The 23426-nt window shown below is 40.2% G+C and overlaps 1 protein-coding gene across 20 annotated transcripts in view; it reads left to right on the top strand.

Annotated features, from left to right (window-relative positions):
• dnmt3ab (DNA (cytosine-5-)-methyltransferase 3 alpha b) overlaps nucleotides 1–23426 on the top strand; it is a 569168-nt gene that overhangs the window by 198009 nt on the left and 347733 nt on the right. For all 20 annotated transcript variants that reach the window (XR_011340476.1, XM_069886523.1, XM_069886520.1 and 17 more), the window contains one exon: nucleotides 4559–4925. Coding sequence is in view for 19 of the 20 variants with exons in the window: in XM_069886523.1 (XP_069742624.1) it covers nucleotides 4559–4925 (367 nt within the window). In the remaining variant the exon portion in view is untranslated. The remainder of the gene's footprint in view (nucleotides 1–4558; nucleotides 4926–23426) is intronic.

Here is a 23426-nt window from a genome sequence, read left to right as displayed (position 1 = left end):
TTAAAAGCAAGAACATGCAATTTTCGATCGCTGAAAGATTCATTGATCCGTGATCAAGTTGTGTTCGGAATTAATGATAAGAAAGTGAGAGAGCGATTGCTGCAAGAGACTGTGAAAATATGCCACACCAGTGAAATAACTGCAGCAGGCAAAAAAGTTCAGTGATAGTGTAAAAGCCAGTGAAAATGAAGGCATAGTTGTAACCACAGTGTCTGGACACACACATAAACAAAAAAATAAGATACAGAAAACAACAAAAATTTGAGAGACTCAATTGTAAATGATGTGGCACTAAACATGTGCCAAAGCAATGCCCAAGTTAAATGCAAAAGGCAGAATCACTATGCAGACTAATGCTTTTCTAAAGGAAAACAAGACAGAAGTAGAAGTGAACACACTACAGAAGAAACTGCTCTCAGTGAATCACTTTTTGTGAGCATGATAGTGAAAGAAGTGAATAGTGTCAAACAGGATAAATGGACTGTGTCACTGCATACAAATGGAACAAATATTCTTTTCAAGCTGGACATGGGCAAAGTGTTACATCAGGGCAATAGAGATAAAGCCATACATCCATGCAAATCCTGTACTACTCAAAGCCTACAATGGACAGAGCATCAACATGGAAGGTACATGTAAACTCAAGGCACTACCTCAGGTTCACAGTAGTCCCAGATGGACATTATTCACTGCTTGGTGACAAAGCATGTTAAGATTTAAGCCTCGTCAAGAGGGTGTACCATATTAACTATGACTACATGTTGAGGAAATACTGGATCAATTTCCAGACATCATCAAGGGATTTGGAGTTCTACATTTACCTATAAGATAGAGTTAAAGGAGGATGCACACCCAGTAGTACATGGCCTGAGATGGGTTCCAGCGCCAGTAAAAGAAAAACTCAAGCAGGAACACTACTGAATGGCATCTCTAGGAGTCATAAAGAAAGTGGAAGAGCCCACAGAATGGGTGAATTCAAAAGTGTGTGTCAAAAAGATCAGTGACCTACACGTGTGCATGGACCCAAAAGATTTGAATGGCAATATAAAGAGGGAACATTATCAGATTCTGACCAGGGATGAAATTATGTGAGATGGCCAGTGCAAAGTTTTTTGATAAATTAGATATATTTCAGGGCTTCTGGCAAATAAAACTGCATGATGATAGACAAAATACTGTACATTTGATACACCGTTTAATCGATACTCCTGTCTGAGGATGCCTTTTGGAATTTTCTCAGTTCTGGAAGTGATCCACAGGACAATGGAGCACATCATAGAAGGCATAAATAGGGTTTGTGTGTTCATGGATGACATGATCCAATGGGAATCCACACAAAAATAACACAAGAGGCTCATCAAAGTGCTACAACACATCCAGAAGTATGGATTAAAGTTAAACAGAGAAAAATGTCAGTTTGGTGTGAAGGAAATCACCTTTCTGGGAGATAACTGTCAGAAGTAGGTGTGGAGCCAGACAGGAGCAAGGTGAAAGCAATTTTAGAGATGCCCAGACCCATTGACAAAAAAGGCATATTGAGAGTGCTGGGAATGATCAGTTTCATTGGTAAATTCATACCAAACCTACCTACCAAAACAATGTACCTAAAGAAGTTGTTACAGGACAAATGTGAATTCAAGTGGACAGACAACAATGAAGAAGAATGGGGATGACCGAAGACCATTCTAACCACAAAATCAGTGCCTTTGACACTATTTGACGCATCCAGAAGGATGATAAAATATATATGGACACTTAAAAGATGGGATATATGCCATACTACTTCAAGCTGTGGGAGAAGATTGGAGGACAGTAGCATACAAATCCATGACAACATCTGAAGGTCTATATGCACAGATCGAGAAAGAGTTTGGAGGTCTGGTCTATGGACTTGAGAAATCCCACAGTATTGTGTATGGTCTAACAACATTTGTGGCAGAGACAAACCACAATTCATTAATAGTGATAAGAAAAATCTCAGTGAAATGTCACTGTGAATCCAAAGATTGATGATGAAGTTACAATGTTATGACTTTGAATTGGTGTATACACTAGGGAAACATATTGTGTTAGCTGATGTCTTATCTAGGGCAACCATGCAGAGTGAAGCACACAATGAGAGTTCCACAGAGACAGATGTGAATCTCCACATGAACCTGATCACTGAATCTCTTCCCATATCTGACATGAAGTGCAACCAGATTGCAGCTGAAACAGAAAAGGACACAGATCTACAGAGGGTCATCAAGAATCTGAATGAAGGATGGCCTAGAGGTGAATGTCAGCCATACTACAACATCAGAGCTGAGCTGATTGTTGTCAATGGGCTTTTACTCGTACAGATAGAATTGCCATTCCTCAATCACTGCGACAAGAGATGCCCAAAGGGTGTTTGAGGGACACCATGGAATTGAAAAATGCAAAAGGAGGGCCAGAACTGCTCTTTATTGGCCAGGGATAAATGCTGATGGTTTAAAGCTGTGAGAACCATTTGAAGAACTGTACACTTAAAAGCTTGTTTTGCTGATGTTTATGTTGAATTTTAAATTGAAAGAATATTGTATAAGTTTATCATATTAGATTAAACATCTCATGGTATAGGGATGTAGTAATAGAGGACTACCACCAAGAGGAACCAGAGATGGAGTGTGTGGCATCTGGGGAATGTTGTATCTTAGGAATGCTGTTGCATCTTGGGTAGATTCAAGATGGATGCCCCTACGTGAGGTCTTCTGTGTGTGTGTGTTTTGTTCTTAGTGCTAATGCTTTAGTTAATACATCTAGTTTTTTTTTAAAGAACCCTTTTCTTCATTGTAATAAAAGAAACATCACAGGGGCATATCAATATTCTGCAGGAGGAGGTGTTGAAGGTCCAGAAATGCACAAGGATAAACCAGTGAATACTTGGCAAACAAGGGACAAGATTGCTGGGTCCTGGTAGAGATTATTTCTAATTTTAGTAGCCATGTTGAGGTGCTAGAATATTGTAGGGCAGCAGAGATAAATGAGGGAAGTTCAGGGCCATTGAGACTGACATCAGAGATAGGAAAGTTTTTGGAAGGGATTCAGAGAGATTTATTTTCTTATCGATACTGGGATCTGTTTCACTTGGAAAGATGACAACTGATTAGAGATAATCAGGATGGTTTTGGGCATGTTTTAGTTGTTTGAAGAGATCAAAAGATTGACATGGGTGGGGCAGTAAGTATTGTCCGCATGAACTTTACCAGCCTTTTAGCAGACATGGTAAGCTGGTCTGAAAGGTCATGAGATCTACAGTACACGAGCCAATGAGATACAAAATTGGCTTGGTGTAGAAGGCAGGGAGTGGTAGTGGAGGGTTTTTTAAACATTGAAAAGCCCATGACTTGTGGTGTTGGCCTCTGGTCCCAACAGGCATTATTCCATATAGACACTGGATTTATTGACATTTATTACCCAGCTAATCCCAGCTGCAATTCAGGCAAATGTTTGCTGTCCTCCATTGTAGCAAAAGAAGGCATTAAATTTTCTGTCTGAGCTCCAAATGATACTGTGTTCCTATGCACAGAGGAAAAAAAAGATGATTCAAATAATTTGAGAAACTGGTTGTTGATAGACATTGAGCCAACTGTTTTGTTTAACTGATCCCAAACATAGTTCATTGTGTCGTTGGACCCACCCCTACTGGTCCTTAATTTTTCCCTGTCCATTTGCTGGCAAATTATTACTTTACATTGTTATCTACAAGACCTTTGCAGCAGATGTGGGTGACTCTGTTATTAAATTAATGCATCTGTCTAGCTAGGGTACAGAATATTGGATAATTAGTTCTTATGTGAGTAGTGGGTGGTGAGATAGGTTTCACACCTCTTCAACTCTATTCTGGAATGAGTATCATACATTGTTTTGTTTTTAAGTTCTTTTTATTGTGGTTGCATTTCAGACTATTATTTTTCAGGAAAGTGTTTCATTTAAACTTAATTGTATTTTGCTGCTGACATGTTTTAAAAATAAATATGTCATCTTACTTATTTCTCTGAAAAGTAAAACTGAAAGTTATATAACTCACTACCCTACAATTTGAAACAAGTTAAGCGTAATACCAAACTTTATTGGCAGGTGAGTAAATGTTCTGATTTTATTCCATGGTTCCCAGCCAGTGCAAAATCAAACATTGGAACTGACCTAAATAACTCAGAAGTAAATGAACAAAAGTACCCTGTAACAACCCTCATGTAGATTTTTAAATATACCAAATATCAAACACTATCACCCTTTGAATACCTCTTTATGACATTAATTTAAATTCATTTTATTGGCTGTGGCAACTATTGCTAATTTTTTTTTTAATGGGTTTGAAAATGGTTTTAGCAATTTGTCAGAAGAGTTCTTTCAAAAAATAAATCTGCCCAAGCCTCATTTTCATTGTTAGTTCATTGTTTTCATCTTGTTTAGGTGGATTGTATAAAAACATAAGTATCCATAATTCTATGGAAAAATATGTCATACAGGAACATAGTCACAACTTCCACAGAAAAAATTCAATCCATGTTAATTAGTTTCTTTTTCATTGCAGGTGGACATCAATGAAGCTTCCAGTGAAATGGTGTCAGCCCCAAAGTGTCAAACTTCACAAGCATCGTCAGCACAAGTACATAATGGAGAGGTAGAAAGTAAACAGCAAGAAAGAGGGAACCCACAGCTGACTGGCGAAAAGAATGGTGACCGTGGAAGGTCTGGCTTTGAGGCTCAGAACTTGAAGGACCAAGAGTCCAATGAAGAAAGCACAAGCCTGGATGGAGATATTGAAATCGATTTGGAAATAGAAAATGGATGTTACACCCCAAAATATGGGCAGGATTCTGAAAGAGGAGAAAACGAGAAGCTACCATCTTCTCTCAGGAAGAAGTACAAAAAGCGTCAAGTGGAAGCTGCTGAAAAAGGTTTGAACATTTTAATATGTTTATTATGTTGAGGGCCACCATTAGACATTAAAATTAGCAATGGTTTAGGCACTCATTTAAAATCATCTATAAAAGTCACTATTGGCCTTCCTATTTTGAGGTTTCTCAGAATGGTGTTATAAATGCATCTGCAGTTGATAGGTATTCTTTTCATTGTCACAGTAGTTACAAAGCAAAAATTCAATTCTCAAAAGAAACCCTGTGATGGTAATGTGAGTTGCAATTAATGTTTGGAAATTTCATGTTTATACAGATAAGTAATTCTTTTGACAAACTAAGCCCCTGTGGTCTGTGTTATTGCTGCTAGAATTCGACAGTGAGTAAATGGGATTAGTTTCTACACCAATCACATTTGTTCATCTCAGAACTAACAATCATCAGGTACACGCTCCAATTAAACTATCATGGTTAATATTTGGATGGTCCATGATGCTTCCTTTTTGAGTGCTCTTCAACGGGTCCTTGTCATGCTGCTTGAAAATATATTGGACCTGATTATTCACTCACTGGAATTAGTTGAGTGGTATTTTTTCCTAATACAAATATGTGGCTTTGGAAACAATCCATTCTGACCCCTAATTCTCTCAATGGGTATCACTGCATGAATTTATATGAGATTTATATGAGATTGAATGGTTCAATAGTTGGGAAAATATTTCCTAATTTTATAGCTGATATGAAAATACAATGAATATGTACCTGAGATTTTATTTTCTTTATGAAATCAAATCAAGCATTTGGAGATGATGATGGAAGTCGTCATGAGAATCTTGTCCAAGATTAGAATTCTGTCTAATCTACAAGTATTTGAAAAAAAGTTGTAGATTGATTGTTGGAAACAAGCTTATAGTAGTTTGGCGTTTGTTGGCCAGAGCAGACCCATCTCCTGTCTCTGTTCTGTGTGACTCCGTGACAACGCAAACTTTTCACTGTCCTCCAAAGCTAATAAAGTTTGTGGACAATTTAAAACAAAACATTAAATATGACATCCACCGAATTATCAGTTTCAATATCATGTTTATTTTAGGGCCATAACTTGCATATTTAAAAAAATATTTTGTTCATAAATATAGAGATATTATTGTCACCCATTCTAGGATCTTTCCAAGATGACAATGTCAAGAATATTTTTGGGTCTCTTATCACTGAATATTTAAAGGGCAGGTTAACTCAAAATCTATGGACCAGTGATGAAGCTTCGTGCAAGTTTTCCTCTTATTGCTTTGATTTTGCAAATTTTCTTTTGCATGTTATTTTTATTAAGAAACAATTGTGTATGGTTAGCACCTCTTATAGTTGTGATGATGTCTTCCACAAACCTCTGCTTCCCAGATGTTGATCTCTCTGCAAAGAGGCTTGAGATAATCCATGATAAGCCTTCAACATATCATGCACCACAACTAAATCTCCCCTCAGCTGCTTTGTTCCAAAGAAAACAACCCCAGTTGAGCCAAATGTTTCTCATGACTAAACGTCTGTGTTCCTTGCAACATTTTCATAAATCTCCTCTGTTCACAATCCAATAATGTCAGAAAACTGTATGCAGCATTTTGCTGTAACCTTTCTTTTTAAAAAAACTACAGTTACATGGATACACCAATTACAATACTGTGGTACAAATTAAATTACAACATTATGCCAAGAGACCAAAAAAGGGAAAATAGATATAAAAGGATTGATAAATGAATTTTCACAGATTCAGTTGGTGCAGGAAAAAAAGTAGTTTCATTGGTGTAGAAAGATGTTTTGGTGGTCCCAGAGTAGTTTGTCATTCAGATAAGGGAAGTTTTGGAAGATTCAAGAACCGGCTGGTACTTGTTTGGAAAAAAAAATAACTTGTGATGCCAGACTTCAGGCTTCTGTACTCTGCATGAAGGTAACAGTGAGGTGAGATTGTGACCAGGGTGATGTAGATCCTTCATGATGTTGGCTTCCTTCTTGAGACAGTACCTCGTATAGATGTCTTTACTGGTCTGGAAATCAGTGCCTATGTTGGACTTTAAGTATGTTGCTGTCTGCAGTCTTGTGCATTGCTGTCCACTTGAATTTCCAAACCAGACTGTGATTCAACTCATCAGTGTACTTTCTTCAGTACACCTATGAAGGTTTGATAAAGTATTTGATGACAATCCTCAGACAAATTCAGAATATGGTTTTAAGATTGGGTTGTTATGAGAACTTTTGGCACATTGACCTTCATAAATAAAAATATTTTGTATAGGAGTTGGGATGTTATGGTGAAGTTGTATAAGACATTGGGTGAAGTCAAATTTGAAATATTAAGTGCAGTTTTGGTCACTTAACTACAGGAAAGATATCAATAAGATTGAAAGTGTAGAGAAGATTTACAAGGATATTGCTGGGACTTGAGGAACTAAGTTACAGAGATAGGTTAAACAGGTTAGAACTTTCTTCTCTGGAGTGTAGAAGAATGAGGGGAGAGATGAGAGGTATCAGAAGGGTACATGTAAGCAGGCTTTTTCCACTGAGGTAAGGTGAAAGAAGAACTACAGAATGTGGGAAAGGGTGAAAGGTGGAATGTAAGGGTGGAACCACTTGATGCAGAGAGTGGTGGGAGTGTGGAATGAGCTGCATTTTGTTATTTCAAAAAAAAAGGATAGGTAAATGAATGGAGGGGTATGGAAGGCAATAGTCCAGGTGCAGGTCATTGGGTCTCGGCAAAATAATAGTTTGGCATGTACGAGATGGACAGAATGCCCTGTTTCTGTGCTGCAGTGTTCTATGGTTATAAGATAGAGGATCAGCCAGGATCTTTCTTGCTGGATTCAAGGGCCAAATGGACAACTACTCCAAATTCTCTGTATTCATGTCCACATGGGACTCAATGAGATCTTTTCAAATATTGTGCATAATTTAATGCAATATATTCCTCTTCCTTATTACCACTTGAAGTGGCCTGGGTCAAGTTCTAGGCTTATATGGGATGTGCCACTGATGGGTTGAAACACTGATGTGGATATAGTTGAGAGGGATGATGGTGTTTGGGACCATGTGGAGAAAGGATGCTGAAGGGTAAGGGTTTTGTCACCTGCTCTTACCCCACCAAACTTGTGTCTTCCTGGCAGAACTCTGTCCTCTCTTCTCTTCTCCAGTTCCTTCCCATCAACATCTGGGATACTTCACATGTCCTTCACCTCTTTGACAACTACTGATTCCATGGTCTCCACTCACTCATCTTCACCATGGATGTCAAGTTTCTGTGCACCTCTTTCCCCAATCAGGAAGGTCTCAAAGGCCTCTGGTTCTTCCTGGAATAATGTTCTGCCTAATTTTCCTGACAAATATTCTCATCAGCATGACAGAACTTATTCACAACCTTCTATTTTGATGCTTCTCATTTCCTTCTAATCATAGGTGTAGCCATGGGCACTGGCATGGGTCCCAGATATGCCTGCCTTTTTTGCCTGCATAGAACAGTTTTTGTTTCCATCTTAACTCCAACTCTTCCTTTATTGCATTGATAACTGCACCGGGGCTGCTTCCTGCACCCATGCAGAACTCATAAATTCTGTTCACTTTGCTACTAACCTCCTTCTGCTCTGAAATTCACTTGGACTATATCTGGCACTTCTGTCCCCTTTCTTGGTCTATCTGTCTCCTTTCTTGATCTATCTATCTCCATCTCAGGAGACAAGCTACATACTGACATTTACTGCAAACCCACCTGTCTGCATTATACCTCCTCCACTTTCTCTTAGTATGGATGAGTGCAGGAGGAACTCCTGCAGCATCCATGGAAAACAATAGATAGCCAACATTTCAGGCTTCAACCCTTTATCATGAACAACAAAAAATGAGCAGATATTGGAATAGGAAAGTAAGGGGGATGTAGAGGAATGGAAAGATGGCAAGAGGGCAGGCTTACATTTGATAGGTGAATGAGGTGATAGATGAAGGCAGGTGGGTGGGGGAAGAAGAGAAAGGACCTGAGAGGTGATCGGGAAGGTGGCAAAGGGCTGAGAAAGATAATCTCTGATAGGAGAAAAGAAGGGAAGGTATTGGTGAGCTGGAGGAAGGAAGATGTGGGCAATGGACAAGGGAAAAAAAAGGAAAGGAGTTGGAGGGATAAATGAAACTCAGGGAGGGGGAGGGGAAGAACAAAAAGAGAATGGTGGATAGGGGTTACAGAAAATTGGAAAAGTCAATATTGATGCCATCTGGTAGGAGGCTTCCAAGAAGAAAAACAATGTGTTTTTACTCCAATTTAAATGTGACCTCAAGCCCTTCACTGAGCAATGCATGATGCCATGGGCAGATATGTTAGTGTGGGAATGGGATGTGAAATTGAAATGGCTGGCCACTTGGAGGTTCTTGCTGATGCAGCAGACACAGTGAAGGTGCTAAACATTGTAAATTTGTCTTCACTGACAATCTCTTCTGGGGCAATGTTCTCTAATTTCCTTAGAGAGATTCAAAAGAACAATGAATTTGGATTGTCAACAAATTCTCAACTGCAACTTGTGCCAGGAGAAATGGGTAAAATTTCTAAAGTGGTGGAAAATTATCTGGAAATAGTTGTTATGTTTCTGTCTGAATTTTCTGTTGCTGAATACAATTTCATATCTGAACTGTGTTCTTTTAGAGCCCATGCTTTTCATCTCCACTTACATGTTACCAAAAATGGATTAAATTGCTCTCATTGTTAATCCATAACAAATTCTCCAGGATTTCTATCATTTACTTGTAATAATGCCATTGACTCACGAATTGCCACTTTAATTTCACCATGATATTTTATTTTATCCTTTCTGGGCTTTTACACAAAATGGAGTACAAGTACAGACCCTTCAGGTCTCAGAGCTGTGCCGACTTAATAATCCACTCTAACAACTGCCTAGAATTTCCCGACTGTTTCACCCTCCATTTTTATTTGTTCCATGTACCTATCTAATAGTTTCTTAAAAGATCCCAATGTATCAACTTCTACCACTGTTGCAGGCAGCACATTCCATGAACCTCATACTCTCTCTGTGAAAAATGTTCCTTTTAACCCCTCCCGTTATTACCTCTGAGCACCTTAAAATTATATATCCTAGTGTTAACCACTGCCCATCCACACACTCAATGCCTCTTCACCTCTGTCAGGTCACCTATCATCTTCTATCACTCCAAGGAGAAAAGACGAAGTTCACTCAACCCATACTCAAAAAGCATGCTCTCTTATCCTGACAACATCCTTACAAATCTTCTCTGCATCTTCTCAATATCATCCACATCTTTCCTGTAACGAGGTGTCCAGAATTGAACATAATATTTCAAGTGGGCTCTCACCAAGGCCTTATGGAGCTGCAACATTACCTCACAGTTTTTGACTTGATCCCACAGTTAATGAAGGCTAACACTATCCTCTAGTGCAGCAACTTTGAGTATCCTATGAACATGGACCCAAAGATCTCTCAGTTCGTCCATACTACTTAAAGCCCTCCCATTAACATTGCATTCTGCCTTCAGATTTGACCTTCTGAAATGAAGCACATTGAACTTTCCTGGATTAAACTCCATCTGCTACTTCTCACCCGAGCTCTACATCCTATCAAGGTCCCTTTGTAATTTATGGCAATGTTCAAGACCACTCAGAATGTCACCCACTTTTGGTGTCATCCTCAAATTTACTAGCCCCCCCCCCCCCTTCCCACTTCTTCATCCAGGGCATTTATAAAAATCACAAAGATGAGGGTCCCAGAATCCATCCTTACAGAACACCACTGGTGACCAATCTCCAAACAGAAACATCTACAACCAGCCTCGGCCTTCTGTGGCTAAGCCATTTCTGCATTCTCAAAACAAGGCGTCCTTGGATTCCATGCCTCCTTACTTTTTGAATGAGTCTTGAATGGGGGATCATCAAATGACTTATTAAAATCCATATATGACCTACATCCACTGCTCTACCTTCATTAGTGTTCTTTGTTATATCCTTAAAAAACTCAATCAGACTCATTGGACACAATCTTCCCATGATAACTACCCCAATCAGATTATGCCTCTCTAAAAGTTTGTAAACCCCGTTTCTCAGGATCTTCCCCAACAATTTGCACATCACTGAAGTATGACTCACTCTTCTATAATTTCCTGGATCATCTCGACTCCCTTTCTTGAACAGGTGAACAACATTTGCAACCCTCCAATCCTCCGTTACTTTTTATGTATAAAAAAAGTGCTGAAATTTCTCAATGGTCAAATCAAATTGTACACAAATACCCTTTAATAAAATCTGGAATGTGCATTTTAATGGCATGTGACTTGTTTGGTTATAGGACAAATAAAGGAAAAAACTTGTCTTTGTCCCACATATTATGGAGGGTGCTGTAAGTCAGTTCTTGCTGTTAATTGGTTAATATATTTTTTTCAATTCAGACAATCCTTTTCCATCTATTGGTATCAGATGTATGAGCTGGATATGAATATAGAATGTACAGGAATTTTTTTTAGAGTTACATCATGGTAACAGGCACTTCTGGCCTATGAACCCATGTGACCAATTAACCTATTGACCCCGTACATCTTTGGAATGTTGGAGGAAACCCATGCAAACACAGGGAGAATATAAAACCTCCTTACTTACAGCATTGGATTTGAATCTGGGTTGCTAGCATTGTCATAGTCTGTGCTAGCAACTACACTAACCATGCTGCCCAGGAATTATTAAGCCTGGGAATAATTTGATATCAGGAAAAGCATGGGCTAGAATTTGATGGCTCATGTCTACAAAGCAAGCAATTAGGCAACTGATATGTCAGGCTGATTTCACATTTGATATGCCCCTTCGTGTGTTGATGATAGAAAGAGACATTGAGGAACTCACCCCTTCCTCCCTTATGAAAAGCTGCCTATCTTTTATAAAGCTAGCAATGATATTGACATCAATCATGCGCTATTATTTCTCACAACAACTTGGCATTTTCAATATTAAGCGGCGTAGAAATTGCTTATACTCTCCATTTGTGCGTCAATCTTCCAGGTTTTCTGTTTCCTTTCACACCCAAAGATGTGTTGATGGGCTAATTGGCTCCTATAAATGACCCCTTTGTGGGGAGGAAAGGCACCAAAGAATCAAAAGGAGCCGATGGACACATGTGAGAGAAATTAAGTGGTGGGGCACAGGGAAATAAGGGCGAAGAAAATGAGGCCAATTGAATTGTTCCCCAGGAAGCCAGGATGGATCGACTGACCTTCTGCGACTTCATAATGAGAATGTTTCAAACACATGAAGCACTTGTACTCACGCAATGTTCACTTTAGTTTCCTCCCTCGCCATGAACATTTGTAATCAAAAGCTTTTTGAAGTTTAATCATTCAAGCAGCAAGAACAACACCTGTTAATCACTGCTTTCATAGAAAATAGGTGTAGGAGTAGACCATTTGGCCATTCATTTTGATCATGGCTGATCATCTACTCAATACCTAGTACCTGCCTTTTCCCCCTTCCCCTGATCCCACAAGGGACAAATCTAACACCCTCTTAAAAATAGATAAGGAACTGGCTTCAACTACTTCCTGTGGGAAAGAATTTGACAGATTCACCACTCTTTCACAGACAAAGGAACAGAACCAGGCCACTCTTGAGAATTTTTTTTTCTCATCTCAGTCCTAAAAGACTTCCCCCTTATCCTTAAACTGTGACCCCGGTTCTGGTTTTCCCCAACATCGGGAACAAACTTCCTGCATCTAGCCTGTCCAATCCCTTAAGAATTTTATACATTTCTATCTTACAAATCTTCTAAATTCCAATGAGTATAAACCTAGTCAATCCAGCCTTTCTTCATATGTAAGTCCTGCCATCCCTGGTATCAATCTAGTGAACCTTCTTTGCACTCCCTCTATGGCAAGGATGTCTTTCCTCAGATAAGAAGATGAAAACTGTACACAATACTCTAGGTGTGGTCTCACCAAGGCCCTGTACAGCTCCTCTCTGCTCCTGTACTCGAATCCTCTTGCTATGAATAACAACATATCATTCACTTTCCTCGCTACCCGCTGTACCTGCATGCCCACTTTCAATGTCTGGTGCACAGTGACACCCAAGTCTTATTGCATCTCTCTTCTTTCTAATCAGACACCATTTACGTAATAATCTTCTCTCCTGTACTTGCCTCCAGAGTAGATAACCTCCCATTTATCCACATTATAATGCATCTACCATGCATTGGCCCACTCACCTAACTTGTCCAAGACACCCTGCATCCTCTTAGCAACCTCTACACAGCTAAACCTGCCACCCAGCATCATGTAATCTAAGTCATTGATAAATGTTGCAAATAACTGTGGTCCCAGCACTGAGCCTTGCGGTACCCCACTAGTCACTGCCTGCCAATATTAAAAGAATCAGTTTATTCCTACTCTTTGCTTCCTGTCTGACAACCAATTCTCTATCCACCTCAATACCATACCTCCTATACAGTGCACTTTAAGTTTGTACACTAATATCCTGTGCAGGACCTTATCAAAAGCTTCTGAAAGTCCAGATATACCACATCCACTGGTTCTCCCTTATCCACTCTACTAGTTATATCCTCAAAAAATTCTATTAGATTGGTCAGACATGATTTTCCCCTCATAAAACCACGCTGACTCTGTCCGATGATACCACTACTTTCCAATCACATCTTTAATAATTGACTCTAGCATTTTCCCTACTACTGATATCAGGCTAACTGGTCTGTGGTTTCCCAATTTCTCTCCCTCCCTTCTTAAAAAGTGGGATTATGTTAGCCACCCTCCAATGCTCAGGAACTAATCCAGAATCTAAAAGAGTTTTGAAAAATTATCACTAATGCATCCACTATTCCCTTAAGCACTCTGGGATACAGACTATCCAGGCCTGTGGATTTATCTGCCTTTAATCCCTTCAATTTATCCAACACAACCTCTTGACTTGCATTTATTTCCTTCAGTCCTTCCCTCACATTAGATCCTCGGTCCCCTACTATTTCCTGTAGATTAGTTATGTTTTCCTTAGAGAAGACAGAACTGAAATAGTTATTCAATTGGTTTGCCATGTCCTTGTTCCCCATGATCAATTCACCTGTTTCTGACTGTAATGGACCCACATTTGTCTTAACTAATCTTTCTCTTTACATATAGTTTTCTCTCATAATCCTATTTACCTTTCCTAAGTAATCCTCTTGTTCTCCTCTGTTGAACTTAGAATTTCTCCCAGTCCTCAGGAATGCTGTTTTATTTCTGGCTAGTTTATCTGCTGCTTCTTTGGATTTAATCCTCTCCCTGATTTCCCTTGTTAGCCATGGATGCACTACCTTCCATGATTTATTCTTTTTCCACATGAGGATGTACAATTGTTGAATTTCATCCAAGCTATCTTTAAATAATCGCCATTGCATTTCCACTGAGTTCTTTTAAGTATCATTTGCCAATGTATCTTAGCCAATTCATGTCTCATGTCATCAAAGTTACCCTTCTTTAAGTTCAGAACATTTGTATTTTAATTAACTGTGTCACTCTCCATCTTAATGAAGAATTCCACCATATTGTGGTCACTCTTGGCCCAGGGGCTTCTCACAACCACCTCGACATGGTGGTTGAGAAAACAATCCCGCATACATTCTAAGAAATCCTCTTCCTCATTACCTTTACCAATTTGGTTCACCCAATCTACATGTACCTTTGTTGCATGCATTTCCAATTTCCTGTTTAATGCCATCCCTAACCTCACTGCTATTGTTAGGTGGCCTGTACACAACTATTAGCGTCTTCTGCCCCTTAGTGTTTTGCAGCTCTACCCATATCGATTCCTGATGTATTGAGCCAGTGTTATCCAAGCGAGTTCATCCCATCAATACCAATTCTTGTATTTGCATTGGTATTTTTTAATGAAAGTCAGGTATGTGCATCATTGCTAACTATATTTTCCAGAAAAGGCTTAATTTTCTAGCTGATTTGAAGTTATGTTTAAATCTTATGTTATCTGCCTGATCAAATGCTTTAAAGGCATTTAAACATTTTTATCACAAAGCAGCTGTCACAGTTATTACAACAACGGACTTCCAGTGCCCCCACTGTTCTTCGTGACTGGGACTTCAAAATCACCTTCATGCCCACAGATGAATTGCACAACAATGTGTTTTCTTCAGCCAAAGAACTACCAACAATAATGACTGGCTATATTTCTTGAGTTATTGATGTGCAGAGTGGCACAATTAAAAATACTAATGTAGAACAAAATCTTTTAATTTACTTAGACCTAATTTAAGTGCCTTATAAACAGATGATATTAAAATGGTATTGCTGGTCTGGTCTTTGCCCATTGGGGTTTGAGGTTGAGGTACACATTTATACAAAGTAAAAGCACAATGCTGAAGAAACTCAGCAAGTCAAACAGTGTACCTATGATTCCAGTAGGCCCTTGAATTTAAGTTGGGGAACAAGTGCATAGAAATTTCACGGCAACCATCCTACTGAATTTTGTCGAAGTTCAGCATTCTAACCACTGGCACTTGGAAGTAGCTGGAAGAAATTTACATTTTATTGAATGGGATGAAGCCATTTTCACTCAGTAATATGATTTTTTTGGAAACTTTATTGCCAATAATTTGCTGGCTTCGTGAAAATGAAAACTGGGCATCGAAAGTACTTTGGCTTGGTGTATCTTACAACCGATTAGGGAGTGTGCAACCACAAATTGCCAGTTGTATGCGAAACAAAAAAATCAGTGACACAGAAATGTTCAGCCATTTTTTTCTAACAATTTGCATGTATTTTTAATGATTTTATTTTAGTTCAAACTACTTTCATTAAAGGTGTAATAGAAGCAATATTAATCTGGCAAACTCAGTGGAAGTAACTTTTCCCACATTAGTTGGCATTATCCCTCAATCACAAGCAAATCAAGTTCTTGGATGCAAACCTTTGCATTTTATTGTATTCTTGTATTTCTGCTCAGGATCTGCTTTGTCTCAGTAGTCACTGTAAGATCATTATGAACCCTACTATGAACTGCTCCATCAAATATGTTTGGAGTTATTCCATAGCTTAGATTCCATGAAACAAAATTTAGTTTGTTGAGGTAGCTTCCCCAGTCTCTCACTGTGGTTCAGATTATATATTATTGCCTGTGTCATTTCTAAAATAGTTCTCATGTTGAGGTTGGCTGCAGAAGTGACTTTTGGCTCTTCCTTGATTGCCGAGACTGGGCTCAGAGTTAAATTACTGATTTGTTCAGTTTTAATGGTTGAAGAGAATGCGATTGAATTATATAAAAATGGATTTAGTAACTCAATCTGTGGTACATTTTGTGTTTAGTAATGGAATGTAATCAAAGAAGTGAAATAAAACAGAAAATGCTGGAAAGATTTTTCAGGTCAGACAGCATGTGTGGAGTGAAAACAGTTCATCTCGGAAGTGGAATTGTTGAAGATGGAACAGATTTTTAAGATGTACAGAAAGGGGGATAGGGAAGAGAGCACAAAAAAGGATTACAATATGTTTTTGTATATTGTGAAAAAATGTTTTGCATGTTATCCAGGCAAGTCACCACAGACTTAAGTAAAACAGGGAGTGCAAATGGGCAGAATATACTGTTAGAGAGAAAAGTACTTTTAAAACAATGCAATGCCATGATGAGCTGGGATTTGTGAGATCAAGGAGGTCATTGTTTACTGATGAGGATTCCTAAGCAACCAAATCTGGTGGTGTGTGTTTTCAAACTCATGATTCTTCTGCCCACAGGGAGGAGAGAAGAGGGTGGTGCCGGGGTGGAAAGGGGCCTTCAGTATTTGGCTGCTTTCTCAAGGCTGTGAGAAGTGTACTGTCAATGGAGGGGAGGTTGCATGATTGCCTGAGATGTGTTTATAATTCCAGCATTTTCTTGTGGCCTTAGGCAGCGCATTTTACATACCAAGCTGTGATGCGACTAGGCACCATACTTTCCAAAGGGCATCTGTAAATATTGGTAAGAGACATTGGAGGCTTGTAGAATTTCCTTTGGCTTCTAAGCAAGGAGAGGTGTTAGTGCACTTTATTCAAGGTTCAAATTTCCTTTTATTGTCATGTAATAATTCATTAAAATGTAACATATCCTTTAACTTTTGTCAGCTGTAAGGCAAAGTCACCGTGAGCCCAGTGCCCTAACCATAGGAAAAAGAAAAGCAAAAGAGAGTTCCTGAGTGTCCATGGATTCACCTCCAGCACACCTGCAGCCTCTGCAACCGCACAGACTCCTGTTTGATTCCTAAGCATCCGGAGATCTAGATCCAACCTACAATACAGTCAGGAAGCCTTCAACTCCCGAGACCCTTTGAGAGACCTTCCTGCCCTCAACATCCTCTAGAACCCCAGCTCCGAAACCAAGTTCGCATGAGCCAGTCTCCAGCAGCCCGCGGCCTGTGCGGGTCCCCCTGACCACAAGTCGCCCACAGCCTGTGTGAGACTTTCAACCACAAGTAGCCAACAGCCTGCAGCCTGTGTGGGTCTTTCAGCTGTTAAGTCCCTTGCTAGTCTGCTGCCATGGTCACTATCCTGTAGGGTCCTTCAGCTTCTGAGCCTCTCTCTGGTCCACCATCCTACAGGGTCATCCTTGCTGCTCCTTCTCAATGGGTGAGGTGAGGAGAGGAGGTGTTCTCTCAGTTTCTGGTGCCCTGAGCCGATCCATTGCTCCCCCAGAGACTGCAACCCCTCCTGGGCCACTTCTGAGCACAGGCATCACCATCGGGCATAGGCCCTGTGGTTGCACGGTTTTGCTTACAAATACCATTGGCTCCTTGAACCGGCCATTTAAAGCCTGTACGGAGCCACCGGCACTAGAACCAGAGAGTTGAACCATTGAGTGCTGCGTTGTGTCTCCACTCTCTGCTCTCTCACTCTGCACCAGCAATAATGCTGTTGTTACAGAAGCACTGGCAGTGATTCCATTTAGCCTCTTGGTTATAGAATCAATGTGGTTGGACCAGGACAGATTATTGGTGACGTTAACGCATAAAAGGTTTGAGCCTCCACTTTCTGCATTCAGCACTGTTGTTGCAGTTCAGGGTGTGCGCTCCACCCTGCTTCCTAAAGTTCATGGCCAACTCCTTCATTACACTGGTGCTAAAGGAGGGATTGTTGTCCTGGCACCATGCTATTGGGCTTCCTATCTCTTTTCTGTTCTCTTTGAGATCCAGATGACAACATTGGAGATGAAAAGAAATTAAGTGGCAGAACAATCGATAGTGATGGAGACAATGACAAATAGAAGGTGGGTCTGCAGAGGTATAAGTAAAAGGATGATGAAATTATGAGAGAAGAAAACACAAATCACTAAAAATGATTGGGTAATTGCACAATTTTTTTGGTCAGACACAAAGTTGTTCTTATGTATTCTGTGCAGGACGTGCAGTCATGCAATCGGAGAATGCAGAGCTGTGGCAAACTGTGTTCAGCACACGTTTTTGCTTTCAGGTTCATAAAAATTACATTGCTCATATGCAGCTCAGAAACAGTACTGACCAATCACACAGAAGCAAGCTCCTGCAGGACAAGTAAGGCCTCCTTAGGTACACTGTAAGGGAACGACAGACTTTATCTCTCATTGCCGATGATGGTCAAGAGATCCTCCTGCATTTCTTCCTATTATACTTTACAATTCCCTACCCATCCACTTTTCTTCCAACTTTCTGATCCACAGCCTCGTCACTCCTGCAGGTCATTTTCATGTTCCATGGCTGTATTGTACCCCTTCATACCAATATACTTAAATTATTTTGATGTGGGTGTGGGAGATGTGATCATTAAGTTTGTGGCTGACATGAAGATAGGCAGAGTTGTTGACCATGTGGAAGGCAGCCATAGACTGCAGAAAGATATCGATGTTCTGGTGAAATGGACTGAAAGATGGCACATGGGAGTTAATCTCAACAAATCTGAGGAGATGCATTTTGGCAGCACTGATGAGGCTAAGACATGCACCATGAATGTCCAAGTGAATATTGAGGAACAGAGGGATCTTGGAGTAAGTCTGTTGATCCTTGAAGCTGGCAACACAGGTAGGAAACGTGGTTAAGAAGACATTCTGGGCTTCATTTGTCAGGGCAATGAATACAAAAGTTTGGAAGGATTTGCTTCAACTTTATAGAAGTTTGGGCAGACCTCAACTGAAGTACTGCGTGTATTTCTAATGATCGTGCCACAAGGAAGCATGTGATTATACCAGGGAGGGCTCAGAGAAGATTCATCAGGATGTTGCTTGGGCTGGATCCGTTTAGCTTTGAGAAGTAACTGGATCAGAAGAAGTTAGGGCTCATGATTGAAGTATATAAAATTATGGGGCAATTGATAGGGTTGACCGCAGGAAACCTTTCCAATTTCACAGATAGATAAAACTGAAGGATGTAATTTTAAGATTCAAAATTCCTTTATTGGTCATGAAATAAGAACAGTTCAATATTACACAAAATTTGCTTGAAGTTCCTCTTAGTGTCAGAGAAAGAGAAGTAAAAGAGAGTCCCTAAGTGTCCATGGATCTGCTCCCAGTACAGCCACAGCCCCCGCAGACACTCAGAGTTTAGTCCAAACTATCGGCAGCCTGAGTTTCAGATCCAAACTTCTGACACGATAATGAAACCTTAAGTGCCATTGTCACCCTCTCGCATCCCAATTCCAACATCTGGTACCCCTTCAGCCAGTCTCAAGCCAGTGATCAGCAGTTCACCGCCTGGTGTGAATCCCTTAAGCAGAGTCGCCAGCAGCCCGCAGCTTGCAAGGGTTACCCACCTTGAGTCACCAATAGCCCGTGCCTGTATGTTCCCCAGCCGCAGAACCCCTCACTGGCCCACCCCCATGGTCACCGTCCCAGGGGTCATCTCCTCTGCATCTCCTTTTCAAACAGGAGGTGTTCTCCATGTTTTCTGGTGCCCTGTGGCAGGTCTCCACTTCCCCGAAGTCTACAACCCCTCATGCTGCTGCTGATCATAGGCACCGCTATCTTTGGTGGAGACCCTGTCGCGATCTTTGGTGCAGACCCTGTGGTTCAGTTAAGGGTCTAGAGATTTTGAAGGATATGAAGGGGACCTGATTCACTCCAGGAGTGATACTTGAAATGTGCTGCCTGAGAGAGTGGCTAAGCTGGGTTGCTGACAACATTTAAGAAATATCAAAATGTGTACTTGAATCACTTCAGCATTGAAGGCAATGAACCATGTGCTGGAAAATGGGATTAATATGAAAGGATGCCAAACGGTTGATGTGGACATGTTGGCCAAATGGCCTGCTTCTATACTGTGTGATTCTATGATTATCTTTGACTTGAACTCACCCACCCCATACTATGTGCCAAACTATGTGGTTCAGCCAGCCATAGTGCTTCAACACAATGAAGTCTTCAGCCCGCCCTGCATCGATGGAACTGTCAGAGGAAAGACATCTTTGCATAATTAGGAATAAAACATGAAAGTCTGCAAACATCGGCTGGTCAAACACTGTACTTTTTATAGCAAAGATAAAGATACATAACCAACGTTTTGGACTTGAGCCCTTTATCAAGGTATAAGTAAAATGTAGGCAGATGCCTGAAAAAAATGGTGGGTGGGTGAGGGGCAGGGGAGGAGCAAAGTTTCAGAGGCAGGAGATAATAGGTGGATAAGGGAGGGAGGGTGCACCAGCAAACAGGGGAAGGGGGGAATGACTCTATGAAAGGAAAGGGAAGGTGATGGAGAGCAGGAGGAAAGGAGACAGAGGGATGGGGTAGAGAGGGAGAATGGGGAGTAGGCTAGCACAAACTGGATAAGTTAATGTTAATGCCATCTGGTTGGAAAGGGCTCAGATGGAATATTAAATGATGTTCCTCCAATTTACAGTGGTCTTGGTTTGACAGCACCTGAGGCAGACATGTCAGCGCGGTTTGGCAAGCCTTAGGTGGTGGATGCAGCAGGATGCAACACAGCCACCAGTGCATGATTACTGAAAGCGGTGTACATAATATCACAAGGCAAAATATGGAAGCAGAAGTGTCTGCAAAAGGTCAGCGCCTGTTCAGATACAGAGAGGTGACTTATTTTCCACCAGATGAAATTGATCATGAGGTGTTGTCTAGCCAGGTAATACACCAAATAAAGAAATATTTCATATAACAAGTTCAATTTTTATCTTTATTGTGCTATCCACTAATTATGATTGAATAATTAAACAGGAATAATAAATTACCTGTACATTTTTAAATTGCTTATATTTTAGGTCAGAATTGTTAAGATTTGAAAAGTTTTTTTTATTATTTTGCTGAAATATCATTTTTATTCACAAAAATATTTCAACTTCTGAGATCCAGAACAAAGTAAAAGAATTTCATAGCGAGGTCTCAATTAAATTATTTAATAAAGTATTGTTAATACCAGAAAAAAATTGAAAAATCTCTACACTTCCTGGAGATACATTGGCACAGATTTATTTGGGAAATGAATCTTGTTCAAAGAGCTCCAATCTATTCTAAACTTAGAATCTTCACAACTTATTTGTTGAACTAGCAGATCATCTTTGCCAGCAATGAGCATCTGCAAGATAAATGTGGATTTATGTTGGCTATCTATGACCAATAAATTATTTTGAGCCAGCATTTGAAAGTGTTATCAATGTAATATTAGGAAATATACTATACACAAAACAACTTCTAACTCTCCATTGCATCATTCTGCAATGTATGTGATTGTTTTCTTAATTCTCAGTTCAGTTATATATTTAAGATCTTTGAGAGAGGGTATATTTGCCAGGTCCAAAAAAAAACATCACAGACTGTTACACAAAGCAATGGAGAAAATTGTAGAGGTTCTTACAATAATTTTGGTGTACTCCCTCATCACAGAAATGATGCTAGAAGATTGGAGGACTTCTGGCTTTGCAATATTGTTTGAAAAAGGTGGAAGAACAAAGCAAGTACAGTAATAACAAACCAGTTTTTCATTGGAAGTTGAAAAATTATTTAAATAGTCTGAAGGACATGTTAAATGATATTTTTGTGAAAGGAATTGCATGACCTGATTAAGTTGGTTGAATTTTTAAGACATTATCATGGAGAATAAATGAGAGGAGTGCAGTTGATTTATTTCCACAGATTTGAGCAAAAGTTTACATTTCAACTGGTCAAAAATGTAAAAGCTCATGTGATCTAAGGGTGATGGCAAATTAAATCTATATTTCACTCAGAGAAGGAAGCAAAGAATGATGGTTACAGGATGCTTTTGCAACTAAAAATGTACCAGCAGGTTTCCATGGTGCTGAGTACCTTGCTTTCATATAAATTAGTGATTTAAACAAAGGTGTATGTGAAGGAGTGGTCGTCTCAGCACCAGGACCCTTTATCTCTCTTCTGTCCTCCACCTTATTTTTGTTAGAGGTCTTGCCTATGATAGTGGTGTAACTCAGAGGCTGAAGCACCCAGATTGGCTGAAGGTGATTTACACACAGGCTACTGGGTAGGTCACGTCTCCAGAATGGAGGACCATCGCCTTCCCAAGATCGTGTTATATGGCGAGCTCTCCACTGGCCACCGAGACAGAGGTGCATCAAAGAAGAGGTACAAGTATTGCCTAAAGAAATCTCTTGGTCCCTGCCACATTGACCACTGCCAGTGGGCTGATATTGCCTCCAACCGTGCATCTTGGCGCCTCACAATTCGGCGGGCAGCAACCTCCTTTGAAGAAGACCGCAGAGCCCACCTCACTGACAAAAGACAAAGGAGGAAAAACCCAACACCCAACCCCAACCAACCAATTTTCCTTGCAACCGCTGCAACCGTGTCTGCCTGTCCCGCATCGGACTTGTCAGTCACCAACGAGCCTGCAGCAGACGTGGACTTTACCCCTCCATAAATCTTCGTCCGCGAAGCCAAGCCAAAGAAGACAGGCTGCTGATGACTGGCTAATGGGAGCCAGATATTGAAGCTGGGATTCGAGAGGGCGCTGAGTGCAAGAAGGGCTCCCTCAGGCCCTCAGGCAATCAAGTCGGAAGTTTTGATCTGGAGCTCAGGTTGTCGATGAATCAAACAGTAGTCTGTATTGCTGCAGAGGCTTGGGAGTGCTGGATGCAAATGCAATAACACTCAGTGACTCTAAAGAGTCACTTCTTTTGCTTCTCTTTCTCCAGCGTCATGGCAACTCTATTTTTGCCTTACAGTAGTCAAAAGTCAAACTATATCATGTATGATAGTGGTGTAGTATTATAATGTGACAATATATATTATAATGTGACAATAAAAGGAACCTAAAAGGATCCTTGGTGTCATCCACAAATTTATGGATTGATTTGGAGTTGCATTTGGTGATGCAGTAGTGGCTGTACAAGGAGTATAGTGGAGGGCTGTGTAAATAGTCTTGTGGAGCTCCCATGTTGGGGATGAACGCAGAGGAGGTGCTGTCATCAATCCTTATTGATTGAGGCCTATAGGATAGAAATTCATGGATCCAATTGCAGAAATGGTGTTGAGAACAAGGTCACTTACTAAAAGGATGAGCTTGTTTGGTACTATTGTGTTGAAGGTGG

The sequence above is a fragment of the Narcine bancroftii genome, chromosome 6, assembly GCF_036971445.1.
Source record: "Narcine bancroftii isolate sNarBan1 chromosome 6, sNarBan1.hap1, whole genome shotgun sequence".
Lineage (NCBI taxonomy): Eukaryota > Metazoa > Chordata > Chondrichthyes > Torpediniformes > Narcinidae > Narcine > Narcine bancroftii.
Note: the sequence above shows the minus strand (reverse complement) of the source record. Positions and strands in the feature narration are given on the sequence as shown.